This window comes from Rhinolophus ferrumequinum, chromosome 7 (assembly GCF_004115265.2).
Source record: "Rhinolophus ferrumequinum isolate MPI-CBG mRhiFer1 chromosome 7, mRhiFer1_v1.p, whole genome shotgun sequence".
NCBI lineage: Eukaryota > Metazoa > Chordata > Mammalia > Chiroptera > Rhinolophidae > Rhinolophus > Rhinolophus ferrumequinum.
Window position 1 is genome coordinate 43141292 of NC_046290.1, and position 18602 is coordinate 43159893.

Sequence of the window (18602 nt, forward strand, 5' to 3'; positions counted from 1 at the left end):
AAGTAGATGGGACAAGGGGAGCAGGCAGAGGTGATCACGGGGAAGCCAGCTACGAGGCTGCTGCAGTGGCACAGGTCGGAGGTCCTGGATGCTGCTGTCATTCTCCTTAATTATGAACACCAGAAGAGAAATCAGGATGGAGCAGGCTGGAAGTGGTCAGGAAAGAGGGGCAGCTGTGTAGCCTGAGGGCTAAGAACCCAGGCTGTGGAGTCACATTGCCTGGATTTGAAACCTGACTCCACCTCTTGCTAACTGGGGGATCTCTCCGTGCCTCAGTTTTTTCATTGGTAGAATAGATTTAAAAGATTAAATAAGTTAGTTTGTGTAAAATGGTTATGACAGCACCACGTAGTAAATGTTAAAGAAATGATAGCTGGTTTTGTTTATTTTATTATCGTGACTGTCATAATTTTGAATGTGTTGAGACTGAAGTTCCTTTAGGACGTAAGAAGAGCCATCAAACTAGCAGCTGTAAATAAGGTGAGGTATCTTCTGGCACTTGGAAGGGGAGTTTTAGGTGGAGGTCTAAATGACTTAGGAGTCATCCATCGACATACATGAGGTCACTCTTGGATAGGGAAGAGTTAATGGGACGAGTTGGTCCCAGTCTTGAACTGTATTTTCTGAGATGGGCCAGTGGCAAGTGATGACTAGATCCAGGTCTCATGGCTGGAAGCCAAGGGGAAATAGAGGAGAGAGTTGGTTGGTTGAGTTGAGGTCAGTTAGCCCAGAGGCCAGGTGTTGGGTGAGTCAATTGTGTAAACACTGAAGTCACCCAGATGGTGAGAGAATGCAGGCAGAAAGAAAGGTGGGAAGCTGGGTACCCACATCTTCCAAAGATGAGTGGATGGCAGGGTCAGCGGGTGACAGCACGGAATGGGGGAGGATGGAACATAACCTCAGAATCATGGGGTTTCTTCCAAAGTTACAGGAAGGGAATTCTGCGTTCTGTAGAAGGAGCAAAGAGTTTGTTAACACCCTCTCAGGGCTAAGAATAGATGAAATATAAGGGAAAAAAAATTCTTTTTTAAGCACTGAACTTGTTCTTGTCCTTTCAATTAAACATTTTAAAGAGCGCTCTTTGAAAATTGAGAGCTAAACTGTGGTAAGACTTATGGTATGGGAGTAAAAAAAGGCAGGTACTCCGTGCTTGGGTGTCCCACTTGTTGCCAACTGTTTCAAACAAGAAAGGTTGCTGTAGGAATGAAACAGGTGTGCTGTGGTCAGGAACAGAGAAGCCACAGCACACACCAGCCCATGTAGAGCTACTCGAGCCCATTTTTTTCTGGCTAACTAAAACCAGAGGAAGGTTTGACATTCTGGGCTGAACATCTCAACATTTTAAAAGACGCGGATGAGGCTGCATGGGGCTACCCTGTTAACTTGAGTAGTTAACAGGGGTAAATTAAGATCGGGGATTTTCAAAAATTTGGTGCCTTCATCTCCCGGAAATGTGGGTTCACTTAAGTGAAATGTAGACACTGTCATGAGATGTAGTTTATCAGCACCGCTCTAGGAAAATTGATCTTTAAAGCTGTTCCCAAGTTCTTGTGCTAGAATATGCCACTTCAACATAGTAAACAACAGAGCATGTAATTCAAATATTATTTATTTTGCTATTAAAATCATTTTCTTGAATTTTCAGTTAGTTTTTAATTTCCATATTTTGTTTTCAAGAGCTCTAATGCTTCCTTGAAACTTCGAAGGAAACCTCGGGAAAGTGATTTTGAAACGATTAAATTGATTAGCAATGGAGCCTATGGGTGAGTAATTCAAGAAAATTCTCTATTGTATTTTAATATACTAGAGTAATATATTTTTCACATTTATCTTATGCCAAATAGATGTTGTATAGGGACTTTAGTTTTCAGATCACTGTTCCTTCATTGATGTGTATAACGTACAGCCAAAATAATTTTTCACTGGATACTCCATCAAAAAACATATCAGGCAGCCTGGGAGTTATTTTAGAGGATAAGAGAAGAAGACTAAAAATAAAAATTTATAAAGTTAAGGAAAATTTTTATATATGCCTGCTTCTGCCTCCTTTGTTCTGCCCTTTTGGTTTCAGAAGTGACTGACTCTTGGTTGATATAGAAATATGTATACACACACACACACACACACACACACACACACACACATTACATACACACCTGGATATATATACACACGAGGTCGGACAATTAAGTTCGCGAACTCATCCTTGAAAAAGTGCTACATACGTCATTGCTAAATATTACTATAGTCACCTTCTAAGTACTCCCCTTGGAAAGCTTTGCACAGCTGCCAGCGCCTAGTCCACCCTTCAAAGCAATTTTGGAACTTTTTTCTGGCATGGCCATCAGAGCTGTCGTCGTATTACCCTTGATGTCCTGAATGTCATCAAAGTATTTTCCTTTCAATATTTCCTTTATCTTCGGGTAAAGTAAGAAATAATTGGGAGCCAGATCAGGTGAGTAGAGGGGGTGTCCCAATACAGTTATTTGTTTACTGGCTAAAAACTCCCTCACAGACAGTGCCACGTGAGCTCGTACATTGTTTTGATGCAAGAGCCATGAATTTCTGGTGAAATGTTCAGGTCGTCTAACTTTTTCACGCAGCCTCTTTAGCACTTCCAAATAGTAAACTTGGTTAATTGTTTGTCCAGTTGGTACAAATTCATAAAGAATAATCCCTCTGATACCAAAAAAGTTTAGCAACATTTTTGCAACAAGTTTGTGAACTTAATTGTCAAACTTCATATATACACCTATGTATATATATGAATTGTGTATTTGCACATCTGGATAAAAATATTATATATACCCGAATATGTATAAATTCATATATAGCATTACTGCTTGAGGATTAGTCAGTATTTTCTGTCTGACTAGCAGCCAACCTAGTAGAGAAGTATTTAAATAGGAATACTCATTTAAAATTAAGAGCAATACATTTCTTTTAGTCTCTGTATTACACCAGGATTGTTTTCCAGTTGAACACTGTGCTATAATCTGATCACATTAGTGATTCCCCTTTCTCAATCCATTTTTACAGACACATGATTTTCTTCTCATGACAAAGGGTCAATAGTAATATCATCTTTCTGAGTCTTTACTAATAAATAATTTGAAAGGGCAATTAATACACAAACTATATCCTGATCCATTTTAGACAGCCCAAAAACACTAGTATAAGTATTAATCCCAATATTGTCTGTATATGGAGAACAGTAAGCAATCTCCTAGACATTTATTGCCATTTATCACACATACAAGCAGATGAGATAAAAGTGATTTTTGTTTTGCCACAAGGGATGTTTCTCCTTACAATGTTTTTTTTTAAACCTCTGATACTTTCCACACCATTAATTTAGTGAAGAACTTAAATATTTGTGAGTTCTTCCTATGCTTCACTGATTTGCTTTCATTATTATGTCAAAGGGCATATTTCCTGATGTGGCTTATAAATGCCCTCTCGTGTTTTATTTTTGTGATACTTTATTTCCTTCAAGGACCTCATTGAAACTTTTCTACCGAAGAAAATTGTTTTTGTCTGCAGTTCTTTGTGGGTTTTGTTTGTTTAGTATTTGTTTTTAGTTCTTTTTAGTTTTGGAAATCTCTGGGGATTTCTTCCTTCATTAGGGAGAAGATTGGACTCTGATTTATGGGCTTGAACACTGCTATATTTTACTGGCAGTGGAATTCTGGAATAAGAGTATCTGTGAAACACCAGTTTTATAAAATGTGGGCAGATATCTTAGCGGTATTTGAGTTCTAATTGGTTGAGTAAACTCATTTGTAGTGCAATTAAACCACTGTATAGTAGATGAGGTATATCACACTTTGGGGACTGGTTGGGAATATACAAGAAGTTAAACAAGCTGTGAATCAGTAAACAGCTACGGATGCAGGCCAAGTCATTAATGGGTTCACAAGCTGCTTGTAGGAGCCTCAGCCAATCAACTAAGACATTTTTTTTTTCTCTTTTGCTCTTCTCAGATTTAATCTCTCATTACATTTTTGACAAATTTCCTTTCCTACGAATTTTTTCTAACTTTAGTTTGAGTGGCGCTACACCCATTGGTCCACCCAGCTAAGATGCTGATTACAGGCTTAGGTGAGCTGACTGAACAAATGGGTCCCTCCATGGGTAGCTGAACTGGAGCTGTTCGAGGCTTCCTTAGGCACCCCTTCACGTCAGTATACAGTTCACGTCAGTGACTCAGAGTGACACTGATTCCATGACTGCTTGGAAATCGGTGATGTTGGGAACGAACCCTCTCATTAACAAGAGTTTATTACCTGTCATGCTAAATAAAACACGTCGTGGTTTCTCAACATCCTGCTTAGTGACAATTCATGTTATCAAGCCAATTCGCTAATTTGATAAGCATCTGATTTCCTTCTCTGTTTAACATGTTTCGGATCCCTGACTGAAAGTGAAACATCCCTTCATGCCAACTTAGCACTTTGTAGAAAGCTAACGCTTAGTGTGTGCCAGGCGTTGTACTCGTTTCTTTATGTCTCTTCTCACAAGAGCCCTGTGTGGTAGTTGATATTGTTTCCTCTTAGATGTGGAGAGAGGGTCAGAGGCATGGCCACAGGCACTGATTCCAGGCAGAGCTCTTTTCTGATTCTAAGTATTCTTTTGTTATAACTTCTGGGCATCTTAATTGGGGTACAGAGGTCTTTCTTCTGTTGAACATGTTTTAAGTTACAACTTGGAATGTTTTTAAAGTGGAAGAATAAAAATGACTTACAATGCTAAAAATGTAAAATAAATAAACAAGTAAACAGAAAAACTAAATTTGAAAGGCACAACATTTCTCCCCCACTTTGCTTTACTTTCTTGTCTTGATGCCGATTGTTCTCCTTTAGCCCCGAAAGGACGGGAGTCAGTTATCTGACAGACTCCTGTGCCAGTTGACGTGGGCCCCATCTCCCGCACATTCTCTCCCTGTAGCCTTTCCTCTCATCAGCTTTCCTCTAACACAGGCATCTCATTCCCACATGCAGATTTACTTGCACAGATTCATGTATTAGGCTCTCAGATTCATGCATAATTTTATACGCATTAGACATTCACACTCCCGTTAGGACCAATTCATTCTGCTCCAGATCCTGTCAGCTTCTGATTCCATTTCTCCCCCCTCCCACACCTCAGTTCTGCATGGGTGGGGCTCAGAGAGAATGAGGGCCCCCCAGCTGCCCCTCTCCTTGCATCACCTCCCACCCTTCAGTTTTCCTATTTCATGGTGAGGTCAGTATAGGGAAAGAGAGGCAGAAAAGCCTTTCCATGGAAAACAACCCTGGCAGCCAGAAAGCAGAGAAATGTGGGGCTGAATCTGTTCACTCCAGTTTTATAACCTTGGGAGTTTTACAGCTCTGCTTAGTAGTGTTAGATGTCTGTCTATTGGCAGCTGTTTATCTGTCTCTCTTGTTTTCTCTCTCTCTCTCTCTCTCTCTCTCTCTCTCTCTCTCTCTCTCTCTCTCTCTCTCTCTCTCTCAATCTCTCTCTCTCTCTCAATCTCTCTCTCTCTCAATCTCTCTCTCTCCAGTCTGACTTAAATAGATTTGGAACATTGACTGACAGAAAGGGAGGAAAGGTGTATGTGACAGACAATTATTACTTAAACATATTTCAGCATTAAGAATAATGTGCCCAAAACAATACAGAAATGTAAAAATGAAGAACATAAAAGAAAACAAATAAACAAAAATCCAGCTACATCAAATTTTAATTAACAAGTCTAGTTGACTTTTGTAACTTGATCAAGATATGTGTGTCCTGAGGCAGTGATATCTCAAGCTACCTTTAGGATTAATTTCAATTGGTGAAGGTCAATTTCCCTTAGGATTAACTGATTATTTTCAAATACAACAGCAAGGGAAAACAGAAAGTCAAATCAAATTTTCTGAACTGCAAATGTAAGAATAAAGATTGAAGCCATTTTTTTTTACACAGTGCCACTGAAAACCTAGTCTGGTCAAATTGGGCCTGAGGCATCATTCTCTTTTGTTCTTTCATAAAATTGTATACAACTCTGTTCTTCTTCCTCTACTTCCTATTGTTTTCAAACATATTGCTGAACAGTTATTTACATAAGAAATGGTGATTCTTGATTGACAATCAAAATGGCAACCTTCTGATAGTCTAACAGTAAAGTTAATAACATATGTCTGAGGATCCTCGACACTAAACTTAATATTAAATATTGAAAGGAGAGGAAAAAAAGTAAGCCGTATTCCAATTGATTCTCAAGAATAGGCAAGTGATAATATAAAGATACTATTTGTTTTCCTGTTATCAACTTGAATTCTAAATTTCATTAAGAAATAGATTCTCTATTTAAAAAATACCTCTTCATGACAGTATTTGTATACCAATGTTTGTCTGATATTGAAGGGGAGGCCGAATTATTTTCTATGCTCCCACATATCTTTCTGTCCTGCTACCAGCACCTGAGTAGGTGAAGTTCAAGTTTTTACATTTTGGTTTTATCCAGTCAGTAACTGGAAAAAGAAAAATATTGTGAAAGCCTTTAACCTGATTTAGAAAAAATGAGTAGTTGGTCAGTTAACTAAAAAGTTGGTCAAAGTAGGAAATCAAAAAAAATTATATGTATGTTAAACATTTTAGCTTAACCTAAATATACATAAATTTAGTAGTCTTTTGATATAAATCCTTTTTAAGACAATATAAACCATACTTATAATACTCGTACATTATTTCTGTTTTCCATTTTTAACTTCTTTAGAGGTGAAGCAAGAACTGAAGCAATCTGAATGTAGGAATCTAGATTTTTATTATTTTCTCAGCTTTTAGAAATCTTCTCACCCATACTAAATCAATAGAATTTTATTTACTGACTCACATTTATCAGTACTTTCCAGAGCATTCTGTTTATTTTTCGTACAAACAGCAAGAACTTTTCCTTTTTTCACACTTACGTTTCATCATTTTAAAATATTTGTTTAAATTAATTAATCATTATATCAAGCCTAGCCCAGGAAAGCACTGGGCACCCAGATGGCCAGCTGTCATGTCAGTTTGTTGTACTGTAGGAATAACAGCACCAGATTATTCCTTGACTTGGTTATATAGAATGTGTTTAAGAGAGCTTTTTACTATACAGTAAAGGAAGAAGTAGAAGACCAAAGAAAGGCGAGAGAGAAAAAAAAAGAACAAAGCAAAAAAAGATAATGTTTAAACAGAGACCAAAAAAGAAAAGTGTAATTTTGTGAGTGAAGGGAAAAGATGGCAGCAATGAGAAGACAAAGATATACATACTTAAAAAAATTAATCCATAGTTGAACACTTAAGGGAAAATGTGAATATCGATTAAACTGAGATTCAATGTACTTAACATTTATGTAAGTGGACCACCCTCATATACTGGTTCAGCAGGAATATAGGGAGTCTTAGTACCCTATATTCATTTTTCAAGGACAATGAATATAACTAGTGGAAAATGCATCTCAGATCAGATAACGCCTCGTTTTAGGAGGCAGACCATTGGATATACTTTACTGTGATGGATTACTTTTGAGGTAAATTACTACCTATTTGATCATTGCGTTTGTTGTAGGGCAGCTTCATGTAACCTATTACACACTTCTAATGACTGATAGCTCTTTAGGTCAATTATTACTTATCTGAGCATTGCCTAACCTGAGAGTTCAAACCTGTTCTCCCACAATAGTGACAAGTGAGGAATAACTAATGAGAAAAGGAGCCAATCCAAAACGTTTTCCTTGTTGGCCGTCATTTCCAGGTGGGGTTTTAAGACTCCTCCTCACAATTGCTTCTTCTCCCCCAATCATTCGAAGCTTCAGGGCTCCCATTTTCTCTGGACCAGCCAGAATTGGTTGGGTATAGTATTTGGGGGAGGCTTTTGACTGAGATTCAGTGCAGCCTGCTCATTTTACAGCAGAGTTGCCTGACACCTTGGCTGTGGGTCAGATAGAGCAAAAGTCATTGTTTTATTGGCCCACTTTTATGTTGGGAAATGCATTTCCTGTTGAAACAGGCATAGGTGTGACTCATGCCGAGGTCTGTAGTGAGGAAATATACTGCTCTTTGTTGCAGGATAGCCTCATCAGACCTATTTGCCACTTCTTTTTTATCTGGAAATTCCATGGGAAGCAAATTACTCTCAAGTTAGAAGCCAACTACTCTAAGAAGCTATGGTCCTTTTGCAGATCCTTAGGATAGCATATAGAAAATACTTGCTTTAGTCAGTTGAGAAAATAAAAAAGCCTAACATATATCTAATTCTAGGAAGGATCTTGCTCTCATGATGTGTATGTACTTTTTTGTTCATTCTTTCCTGTTCTGACTTATATATTGGATTTTGTTTTGTTTGTGGAAAAACTGAAAACATAGCTCACTCTTGAGAGACTGTTTCCTTCCTTCAGCTGAGAAGACAAATTTGATGCCTTATGTATGACCTCTGACCTTTATTGAAAGAACTGAAAAAATAACATCAATCTAGCCTAAGCACTTTTGCCTGGAATGAGATGTTTGTAGCTGCCAGCATAGCTTGTGTGAGCTAACTTGCGGCTGCCGTGTGAACTTAAAAAAAGTGGATGATCACAGGGTTTACTGTATGCAGGAGAACGCCCTCTTCTTGTGAACCCCAACTTTTGTGCTCCTTTTCAGGGCAGTCTACTTTGTTCGGCATAAGGAATCCCGGCAGAGGTTTGCCATGAAGAAGATTAATAAACAGAACCTCATCCTCCGAAACCAGATCCAGCAGGCCTTTGTGGAACGGGATATCCTGACTTTTGCAGAGAACCCCTTTGTAGTCAGCATGTATTGCTCCTTTGAAACAAAGCGCCACTTGTGCATGGTCATGGAATATGTGGAAGGTAAGTCCGTCTCTGACCCAGAGAACATGACACCTGTACCCAGAAACTCCTCGCTTCTTTGTGCTGCTGAAGCTTTCTGTATTTGTGCCACATAATGATTGTATCCACCTAGGAACTGAAGCCAGGCAGTGAGATGGCTGTATTCCCAGTCATTATCTTGTGATAATTGCTTGTAAAGGGCCTGCTGTACTATAACAAAGGGAAAATTAGTGCTATTTGGAAAAAGGTTGTTTTTCTTTGTTAATGGCTTTTAATCCTAACTACCTCCTCTCAATTGGTCATTAAAGTTAGACTATAGGGAAAGGGCTTTTTCCTACTTATTTTTATCATGTATCATAAAAAGCATTTGTTACAATTGATCCTAAAGAATGAATTAAAAATATATCATTTTTGGTCTGTAGTAGGAAATTAAAAAGGAGTTAGGGGAATGGAGATACATTGAAGAAAATCTAGCTTTTTCTGCTCTTTTTTAGTTTTGTGGTCTACCTTTGAAGTGCTCCAACTAATTTATTTCCATCAATTTTACATTAAATTTCTGAGTGTTTAAGTGGCTGTGACTTGTTAACATACAGTTAATAAAATGAATTGATCAGCAAGGGTCAAAGCGATGTCTAAAACATCTAATTTAAGTTCTTGTAAATGTTTGAATAGAATCCCAAAACTATAAAACTGGAAGAAACATTAAATATCATTTAGTTCAACCTTTTTATTTTGCAGATGAGTGAACTGAAACCCAGGAAGGGGGGAGATTTACTAGATATAAGACAGAAACAGCTTGCCTGATTTCCACCCATCGTTCCTTTCACCACACCAATACTTTGCTGTATTAACCTTTGCTGCGGTTACTTTAACAAGAACTAACATTTTTCATGTGTTTATTATGTGTTGGTAATATTTTAAGTTCTTTACATAAATTGCCTCATTGAATCCTCACAATAATCCTACATTGGATGACACTATTACTGTACTGTTATTACAGATGAAGAAACCAAGACAAGTTTCCCTAAGATCTTCCCACCTGTAGTAGTCAGCGTTAGGATGTGAACTCAGACAGCCTGATTCCATGTTTTATTCTGGTACATTTTAAAATTATCCTAGCAGTTTTTCAGATTTCAGTTCCACTTCAGAGCCAAACCCGCTCTCTTAGAAGTATTGCTCCTTAAATAAAAATCTATACTTTCTTCACACCATGTCTTCATTCCAAACATGATTACTTAACACACAGTCTCCACTTAACAACTATATGCTGTGTCTGTGGGTAAAGTCCATTCTGCTGTAAAATTCTATAATCCAAACTGATACTCTTCTTCACTCCTAGCTGATACTCTACCTGCTACATCTTTTTCTTGTGTTTTATAGGGGGCGACTGTGCTACCTTAATGAAGAACATGGGTCCTCTCCCTGTTGACATGGCCAGGATGTACTTTGCTGAGACGGTCCTTGCCTTGGAATATCTGCATAATTATGGAATTGTACACAGGGATTTGAAACCAGACAAGTATGTACAGTGATGAAACATGTCTTTTTTCTTTACACATACAAAAGTTTTCTTAAGTCTAAAAAACATTTTTTTAATGCTGCTTTGCACATTTTAAAATTCTTTCATAATATGCTCAAAGGAGTTATTTTATCAGTATGATACTTTTTATATAATCTTTTAGAGTCTATGATGCTTCTAATAAGAGCTTGTAAGAAACCAAAGAAAAGGATGATTACAAAGCCAGGGTTAGTTAATTTTTTAAAAAACTTTATTATCTAAATTTTAGAATAGCTACATAGACTGCTTCTGGTTGTTTTCTGTATAGTTTCTGCATTTGGTATCATACTTAGATAATCCTCCCCTACTCCAAAATGATATACTTGATATATTCTATTTTACTCATAATTTAATTTTAAAAATCTACTCTAGAGTTCATTATGCTGTCTGATCTGAGATACAGATAGACTCTTTTTCTCTAAATGACTAGCTATTCATCTTGACACCATTTATTAAATGTTTCATGCTTTCTCCACTAATTTGAAAAGCCTCTAAAAGCATCACATGTTAATATGTAAAGATGTAATGTGTGCTGAAAATTGTATGATAAAATTAACTCATGCTCATTCCAGAAAATTTGGAAAGTGCCAAAAAAGATTTTTCTTTAAATGTTTTTGCTAATTCACAACATTACCAAACAAAGGCAGCTATGAGAATTTTAAACATATTTCCTCTCAGTAGCTTTTTTTCCCAACTCCTCTATTCCTTTAATTTTTTAATTAATTAAAATTTTGATTTTTCTCTCTAAAATGAAAAAAAATTAAATATAAGCTCACAAAGCTGTCAAATATGAATTCTTTGTATGAATAAGAAATGTAGGTTTTGTGCTTAATGAGTAGAAATTTAAATTGGAGCCAGAAGTTGAAATCTGAAACAATACTACATTTTCCTGTCCAAGTGCTTTTATGTCTCATTTGAATCACAAATAGGTTGCTTATCTTAGTTCCTGATGTGTGACATGGTATTATTGGTAGCCTTTTGTCTTCTGTTTTCTTACTCTGAAAATAGATGTCAGAGTTCCATATTTGAGTTTTTAGGTGGTAAATTATGCTACTGTAGCTGCTCCAACAAAGATTAGCTGGGCCGGGTCTCAGCCCTACCTTGTGAATTACACTCAGCTGCCAGATGCAAATATTTGACATGTTCGTGTGACTTCATCTCTTCCCAGGCTGGGTTTTGTAATAAGGTTGACATCTATATACTACATAAATAGTCTTACAAATTAACAAGGGGTTGGGAGAGAGCTGAAAAAAAAAATAAAAGAAAAAAAGACTGAGCTTCGAAGTGAGTGTTTTAATATATGTGCTTCTGCTTCATAGTTTGTTGGTCACCTCCATGGGACACATAAAGCTGACCGATTTTGGATTATCCAAGGTCGGGCTAATGAGCATGACTACCAATCTTTATGAGGGTCATATTGAGAAGGACGCCCGAGAGTTTCTAGACAAACAGGTAAGCTTGCCTGGTGTTCAGTTCTATAGAGAAATGCAAAGTACGATGTTGTCAATGAATTTTGGAATCAACTTGTGTAGGCCATCTTCACATTAGTACTGAGGGTTTAGATGTCTGTATAAGCCTTAGTGAAGTGCAAATTGCCTCCATTTTTCTCCCTGGGCCTCTTCGCACTGTCCATTCCTCCACATTCCTCCCCCGACATTATGGTCTATTAGCAAGACGAATGATCTAATTGCACACAAGTGCGAGTGCGAGAGAGACAAATGGAAAACTATTTTTGTAAGGAATCCAGGAGCCTCAGTAGAGTATTTGGGAAACTCCTGATGCATTGCATAATCACGGGTGCTAAAATCCGAGCCATGGCCCATTTCCCTTTAAGCATGCCTCATTACCATGTGCCCACAATCTGTTCGTTGTAACTTAAGGTAAACACATCTCAACTGTCATGCTTCTATGGAGTAACCAGCGTGTGAATATATTTTGGCCATATAAAGGCTAACACTGTTTCTGATAGTGACAGATAAAGAATGCCTTAGTATTTCAAATTTAAGGATTATAAATGCTTTTTAATATTGTAAAATAAGTAAAACTACCAAACAGGGTCAAGTGCTCAATTTGAAATGACACATTACAAACAGTTTAACACTGGAGTAGAAGTTTTGAACTTCCCTTCTTTTGTATTTAAATAATTGATTACATTCGGTGTTAAGAACACCAAATGGCTGTTCTTAAGTTCTTTGTCCATGTGGTTCCATAGGGTTGAGCAGGTGCACTCTGGGCAAAATATTTGATGTTTGGCCCTCTTGCTTATTTTAATTCATGCCTAGTATTCCAGTTATTCTAATACTGCAATCATCTTTTAGGTCTGTGGCACACCTGAATACATTGCCCCAGAAGTGATTCTAAGGCAGGGCTATGGGAAGCCTGTGGACTGGTGGGCAATGGGGATTATCCTCTATGAATTTCTGGTTGGATGCGTGCCATTCTTTGGGGACACTCCAGAAGAGCTATTTGGACAAGTCATCAGTGGTAAATATCATCAGGAGTTATCTTTAAGCCACTATTGGGAAGCAGCTATTTAATGTAATTCTTTGGAGTATCGCCGTATTTACTACTAAAATGTTAACCTTTATCAAACAGTTTAACCAACAAATTAAAAGAACTCACTAATCATAGCACATAACTGACTTTCACAGTATCAAGAGAGTAATTTGTGTTGAAAATTGATCTGAGGAAGTTTTGTTAACATGGAATTTGGAAATGTACTGGCAACGTAACCAGTTTTTATGGTGTGCTTTCTCTGCAAAAGAAATTGGTGTGGGATTTGCAAATGAGTTTATTGCCGTCCAGTCTTCCTTCCATAATAGCAAAGTTGCACCAGGAAAGAGAAGGTTAATGTGGGTAACATTTACATAAATGGGGAAAATGGCTAATGGCACAATGAAGAAATTAACAAAAATGTAATAAACTCTAAAACAAATGTCTACCAAATAATAAATAATGAGAATGGGAAGGAAGCAAATTTAATCCACAGATTGTTAATGATTTCATTGGTAGTTGTTATGGTGTAATGTTATTTCTGTAACAGCTGTTCATCTTTCATTTAAAATTCAATAACCTTTAGATCTTAACCTGCAAGCTGACCCCTAACTATTGTTATGCAGCTTGTGGCAAAACTAAATGATAATTAAATAGGCTCTATTACTACCATACCTGCTGTTTTTATACATTCCCCTGAAGCATAGATCAGAAAGTCCTCTCTTTTTCAAAGTTTGTCAGTCATTACTGATATCTCCATCACCCACCTCTAGTCCATTCTGGACTGTGCTTACGGGGTCCAAGAGTGGAAATAGATGGAAAATTCATTTTGGAGGCCCTTAATCACAGCATTATTTTCTATCATGACTTTGCAAGTCAGGCATATTTATAAATTTTAACAAAGTAGATTTGTGAGTTGCCTGCAGTGAATAACCCTTTTATACGATATCTGAGCTGTTTATGGATTTATAACTAGACTGTTTTCTGATATACCAAGGCCTGAATGGCAAGAGGAATCAACTGTTTAATTAACACAAGCAGCAAATGCTGGCTTTGTTCTCGATGCCTTACGGCTCAGATGCATATTCATGTTTTATTTTCCAAATCAGATTTAAACTGCAGCAGAGGAAGCTAGAGGCAGGCATACACAGAAATAATTCATGTTTTTTATTGCATTTTCATACACACAAGCATGCACACCTATCTTCAGGCAAACTCCTTTAGAATGTAGAACATATTCTAATATTTATGACAGATTTTAAATACTTCCATTACTATGATTACTTTGATTTTTTTTTTTTTTTTTCCGTCTTCAGTCTTAGCATTTTGACCTTTCCTTTGTCTCTGGAAATAGTTATTTTCACAAAATTACTTTCTGCTTCTTGGAGCTATAGAACCTATGTCTGTGGCCCAATTCTAGGTTGAGGATAGTAGGCGAGAAAGTCTTACTCTGAGATGATCCCTGGAGGGGTGGCCACCTGAAACACAGGTGTTCAGCGTTTCCACTATATTAAGTCCTCTTAATAATTAGAAGGAGCAATTTGTTGTGAGCCGCTTCTGCCAAAGAAAAATGAATCAAAAAGGCAAGTGAAAGATACCACTTACTGAAATATTCTACACCTGAAGTTAATATAAAATAATATCGAATGTCAAAAATAAAAAGAAAGAAAGAAATATTCTCTCCTTGCCTTGTAAAAAGCTGTGCTGTTCGTGTCTTGTGAAACAATGCTTCTCACAGTTGACTGGGCCTAAGAATCAACTGAAGATCTTGTTAAAATGCAAATTCTGATTCAGAAGGTCTGGGGTGGGGCCTGAGATTCTGCATTTCTAACAAGCTCCAGGGCATGTCCATGCTGTTGAGATGGGGACCACCATTTGAGCAATAAAGATATAAATAAGTTTTCTTCCTTCTAGATGAGATCAACTGGCCTGAAAAGGACGAGGCACCACCTCCCGATGCCCAGGATCTGATTACCTTGCTTCTCAGGCAGAATCCCCTGGAGAGACTGGGGACAGGTTAGAGCACATATGTTTTAATTTTGCTAATATGCAAGAAATAATGTCTACATGGAGCACTCAGGTTTGTGTTTGTGTTTTGTGTTTTGCATAGGAAACATCTGTTAGTTGATGTAGAACACGAGTATAACACGCTATGACAGTAGTATTTTGGCTTCTTTGTCTTTGTTGTGATTTTTTTTTCTCTCAAAGCAGAAATTATTGTTAATTTGTTTCAATACATAAAATTTCCCTAGAAGAAAACCTCAAGGGCACGTGTAACTCTTCTGTCCTGAAAAGCATGCATCTTAAATAATTTGAAACAGAGGATTAGAGATGTGGAGCTTTTTTTTTTTTTTTTTTGGTGTGTGGAGGTGTTTAAAAAAAATATATATATTCCCAGAAGAATTTAACCCAGCATGTTACTGTCTACAGGCTTTGAAATGGGTTATCAGTTCTTGAACTAATTAATATAAATGACTGCCTGGGGTGGGACTATGCTGTCCCATCATGGTGATCAGCACCAAGGCCCTAGAAAGACGATTAAAAACCATTGATTTTCAAGGTTAAGAAGATAGTAGATTTGTTAGTTGCTGGTTATTTTTCCTGAATGTTCTGCTACCAGTTTCTTATTTCTGAGTCTCCTTTTCCTTTTCTTCCTTATATTCTGAATAGACAGACTTAGAGATTCCAATATAGAGTCCTAGTATGTGAATTTATCTAGATGAGACTAAATATTAAATATAAACACACACACACACACACTCACACACACACACAAAATGGAGACAGTATTCACAATTTCAATCAGTGATAATTGACGTGATGGAATGAATGCTTCATTGTACTCCGTTTTAATAGAAATATCAGAAAATATGGCAGCAACGATTTTCTCCCCCCTTTTTCCCATGACAAAAATCATTTGCAACAGCTCTAAACATTTACCTTACATTGTTCTCCACATCTGCCCACAGCTTCCCCAGTTGGAGAGCTCTGTTGTTGCTTAAGTATGGAACATTGCACTGCTAGAATTTATGGTGATGCGTTAAAATCCATTGGCCAAATCTGTATTTTATAAATAAAGTTTTATTGAGACCCAGCAATACCATTCATTCATATATTGTCTATGGCTGTCTTCATACTACAGTGGCACAGTTGAGTAGTCATGACCGACTGTCTGGCCCACAAAGCCTAAAATATGTACCAATTGACTCTTTACAGAAAAAGCTTGCAGACTGCATTAGAGAATCAAAGTTTAAAATCAGGGCTCAATTAGGAAAACTGTTTTGAGTTGAGCTTCTTCATAGAATACTGTGTGCCTTTTTGCCTATTTCAGTGGATGTGTGGAAGGTAAGGGCACAAACGCTGGCGTCAGACTGACTGAGTTTAAAGCTGAGCCGTGTGACCAGGGGAAGGTTATTTGCCTTCTCTTGCCACAAGTCCTCATCTGTAAAATGAAGCGTATAGTATGTAGTGTCACCTTGCAGGATTATTGTGAGGATAAAAGATCACCCACTCTGGCTCTTAGAACCAGATGTGACACTGCTGCTGCTGGTATTGTCGTTTTAATTTTCTGCATGTATAATCTCATGCTTTTCCCTTCGGACACATGAGATAAAGAAATGGTGGTGGTGCCCCTACCTTGGAGCTGATTGAACTCTTTGAACAGAGTACTTTACGCTTCTTCCCACCCTATTTGGTTTTTCCTTTCTCTGAAGTGACAGAGCAAACTTGTTATTTCCCCCCCTCTGTGACCTGCAGTCAGATTTGCTTTATGGTTCAAGAGATAAGAGTCGCTGTCAAAGAATTGGTGTCAAGGCTCTGTATGGGGCACAGTTTCGAGGAGGGATTTTTTTTTTTTTTACTCACTTGAGCCGAATATGAGTAGCGTTGGTGTTTTAAGATTGGCCTGCAGCAATCCAAATATCTATTTACATGTCCTAATCGACTGTCCCAGAGAAGCACTGTCCTAAGGTATGACTCAAATTATATTAGAATCAGCCCACCCCTTCTAAAGAGTCCCCTTCCCTTCAGTGTTCATATGTCAGGTTGGAGAGTTTTCCCACTCAATATCCTGCCCATTTCCCTCCTCTAAGGATACTTGGATTCTTGACTGGGCCTGATTTAACGAGACAGGACTATGATGATGGTCAGCACGTCCATGTTTATGTATTATAGGCTGCAAGTTCTCTCTCTGCACGTTTTCTCCTGAACTGCTACTTTTGGTCTTTTCAGGTTTGACAGTTTGAAAAACAAATCTAGCAGAAGCTCAAAAGAGACATTTGAAAGACCCTGCCCAAGCTCTTAGCATTGTCAAGAAGTGCTTGCCAAACAGGCAGGTCCAACGTGACAGGTCCCAGTAGGGCTCAGCGAATGAGGCTGAGAATCCCACAGGCCTGGCATGCTGCTCCCAATGACAGCATTTTGGATTTAATGCATATTTAGCGGGCAAAATAATGCACCGTGAAAATGTGCGAATGCACATTTGCCCAAGAGACTAGAGAGGCTGAGAAAAGGAGTGCGAAGAGCATAATGGATGTTTAAGAAACTTTCATGAAAGGAGAGAAAAACTCAAGGGAGAACATTAGTGCCAAAGCTTAACTTGCAATTTGGGAACTTGTACTTGAACTAGACTTTTGAACTTGTCGGGGCATTGCGTTGGCTTACTGGACTTGAGAGCTGCTCACATGTGACTGACTGTGACGTATGTACCAGCTGGAGGTCTGGAATAGTTCCTTCATCGCCCTGAACCTCAGTTTCCTAATCTAAGAAAATGAGCATGTTACGCACTTCACAGGACGATGTGAGGAAGAAATGCAAACATATTCATGAAGGTATCTAGTACATTAACCTAGTGCATAATAAGGGCTCAAAAAATAATCTGTTTCCCTTCCTTTCCTGGTGAATTCTTACAATGAGAGCTGTCATTTGCATTTCCTGTCCAGTGATTTGCATTTGGCTCGTAATGCCAGCTTCTATATTGTACCAACAGTTTAGCCCACAGGTTGTTTTTCCCCAGTGTGTCACTTTAATTTTTTTGTTTCCCCTCGCTCCAAAAGTGCATGAGAAATAGGACCCAGTGATAAGCAACCTTTTCTCAGTGGTGCACAAAGACCAAAGTGTGAGAAAGGTAAACTGGCTCAGCAGTGGGCTGTGACTCCCTGGGAGGACCCATTTGTCATCATCCACAGAGATGAAGCAAATGCTCTCACAACTTGTGTCCCAAAGGGTGGCAGGCAGGGGAGTGGAAAACCAGACACTCTGGATATGGTCCAGAAGTGCTATTTGAGTCCTTGGCTCTAGAGAACTGTGCTTTTCTGGGTAAAGCTGAGTGACCTCGGAGTATCAGAGCTGCCATTTGGTGTGTCCCCATGAGCAGCAGCTGAAGTGATGGTCATTGTAGCATAGTGTGTGTTGGGCTACGAAGTAGGGCTTGACTTTTTGGACCTCAGTGCCGTTGACACAGTTAGGGAGTAGGGAAAATATCTAAGCCCTTTACCTTCTCCAAGATAAGATGACTTGAAGAAAATGTCACTGGCAGCTATGTTTGGGGACACTGATTGGTCTGGATGAGAGCCAGGATGCATGGAGGACGGGAGCTGGACTCTGCAAAGGTGCCATGAGAACAGCCTCAGGAATCGGCTATTTGTCTCAGTTCCCCAATATTGGTAGTTGTGAATCCATTTGCAAAGTGATACAAGAAAGATGGCAGGATAAGGATC

At 38.2% G+C, this 18602-nt stretch overlaps 1 protein-coding gene across 9 annotated transcripts in view; it reads left to right on the forward strand.

Moving 5' to 3' along the window:
- The window catches only part of MAST4 (microtubule associated serine/threonine kinase family member 4), a 390562-nt gene that overhangs the window by 342655 nt on the left and 29305 nt on the right, over positions 1-18602 (forward strand). For all 9 annotated transcript variants that reach the window (XM_033110320.1, XM_033110323.1, XM_033110321.1 and 6 more), the window contains 6 exons: positions 1678-1763; positions 8647-8855; positions 10215-10353; positions 11712-11844; positions 12711-12876; positions 14800-14901. In XM_033110320.1, coding sequence (XP_032966211.1) covers positions 1678-1763; positions 8647-8855; positions 10215-10353; positions 11712-11844; positions 12711-12876; positions 14800-14901 — 835 coding nt within the window. The remainder of the gene's footprint in view (positions 1-1677; positions 1764-8646; positions 8856-10214; positions 10354-11711; positions 11845-12710; positions 12877-14799; positions 14902-18602) is intronic.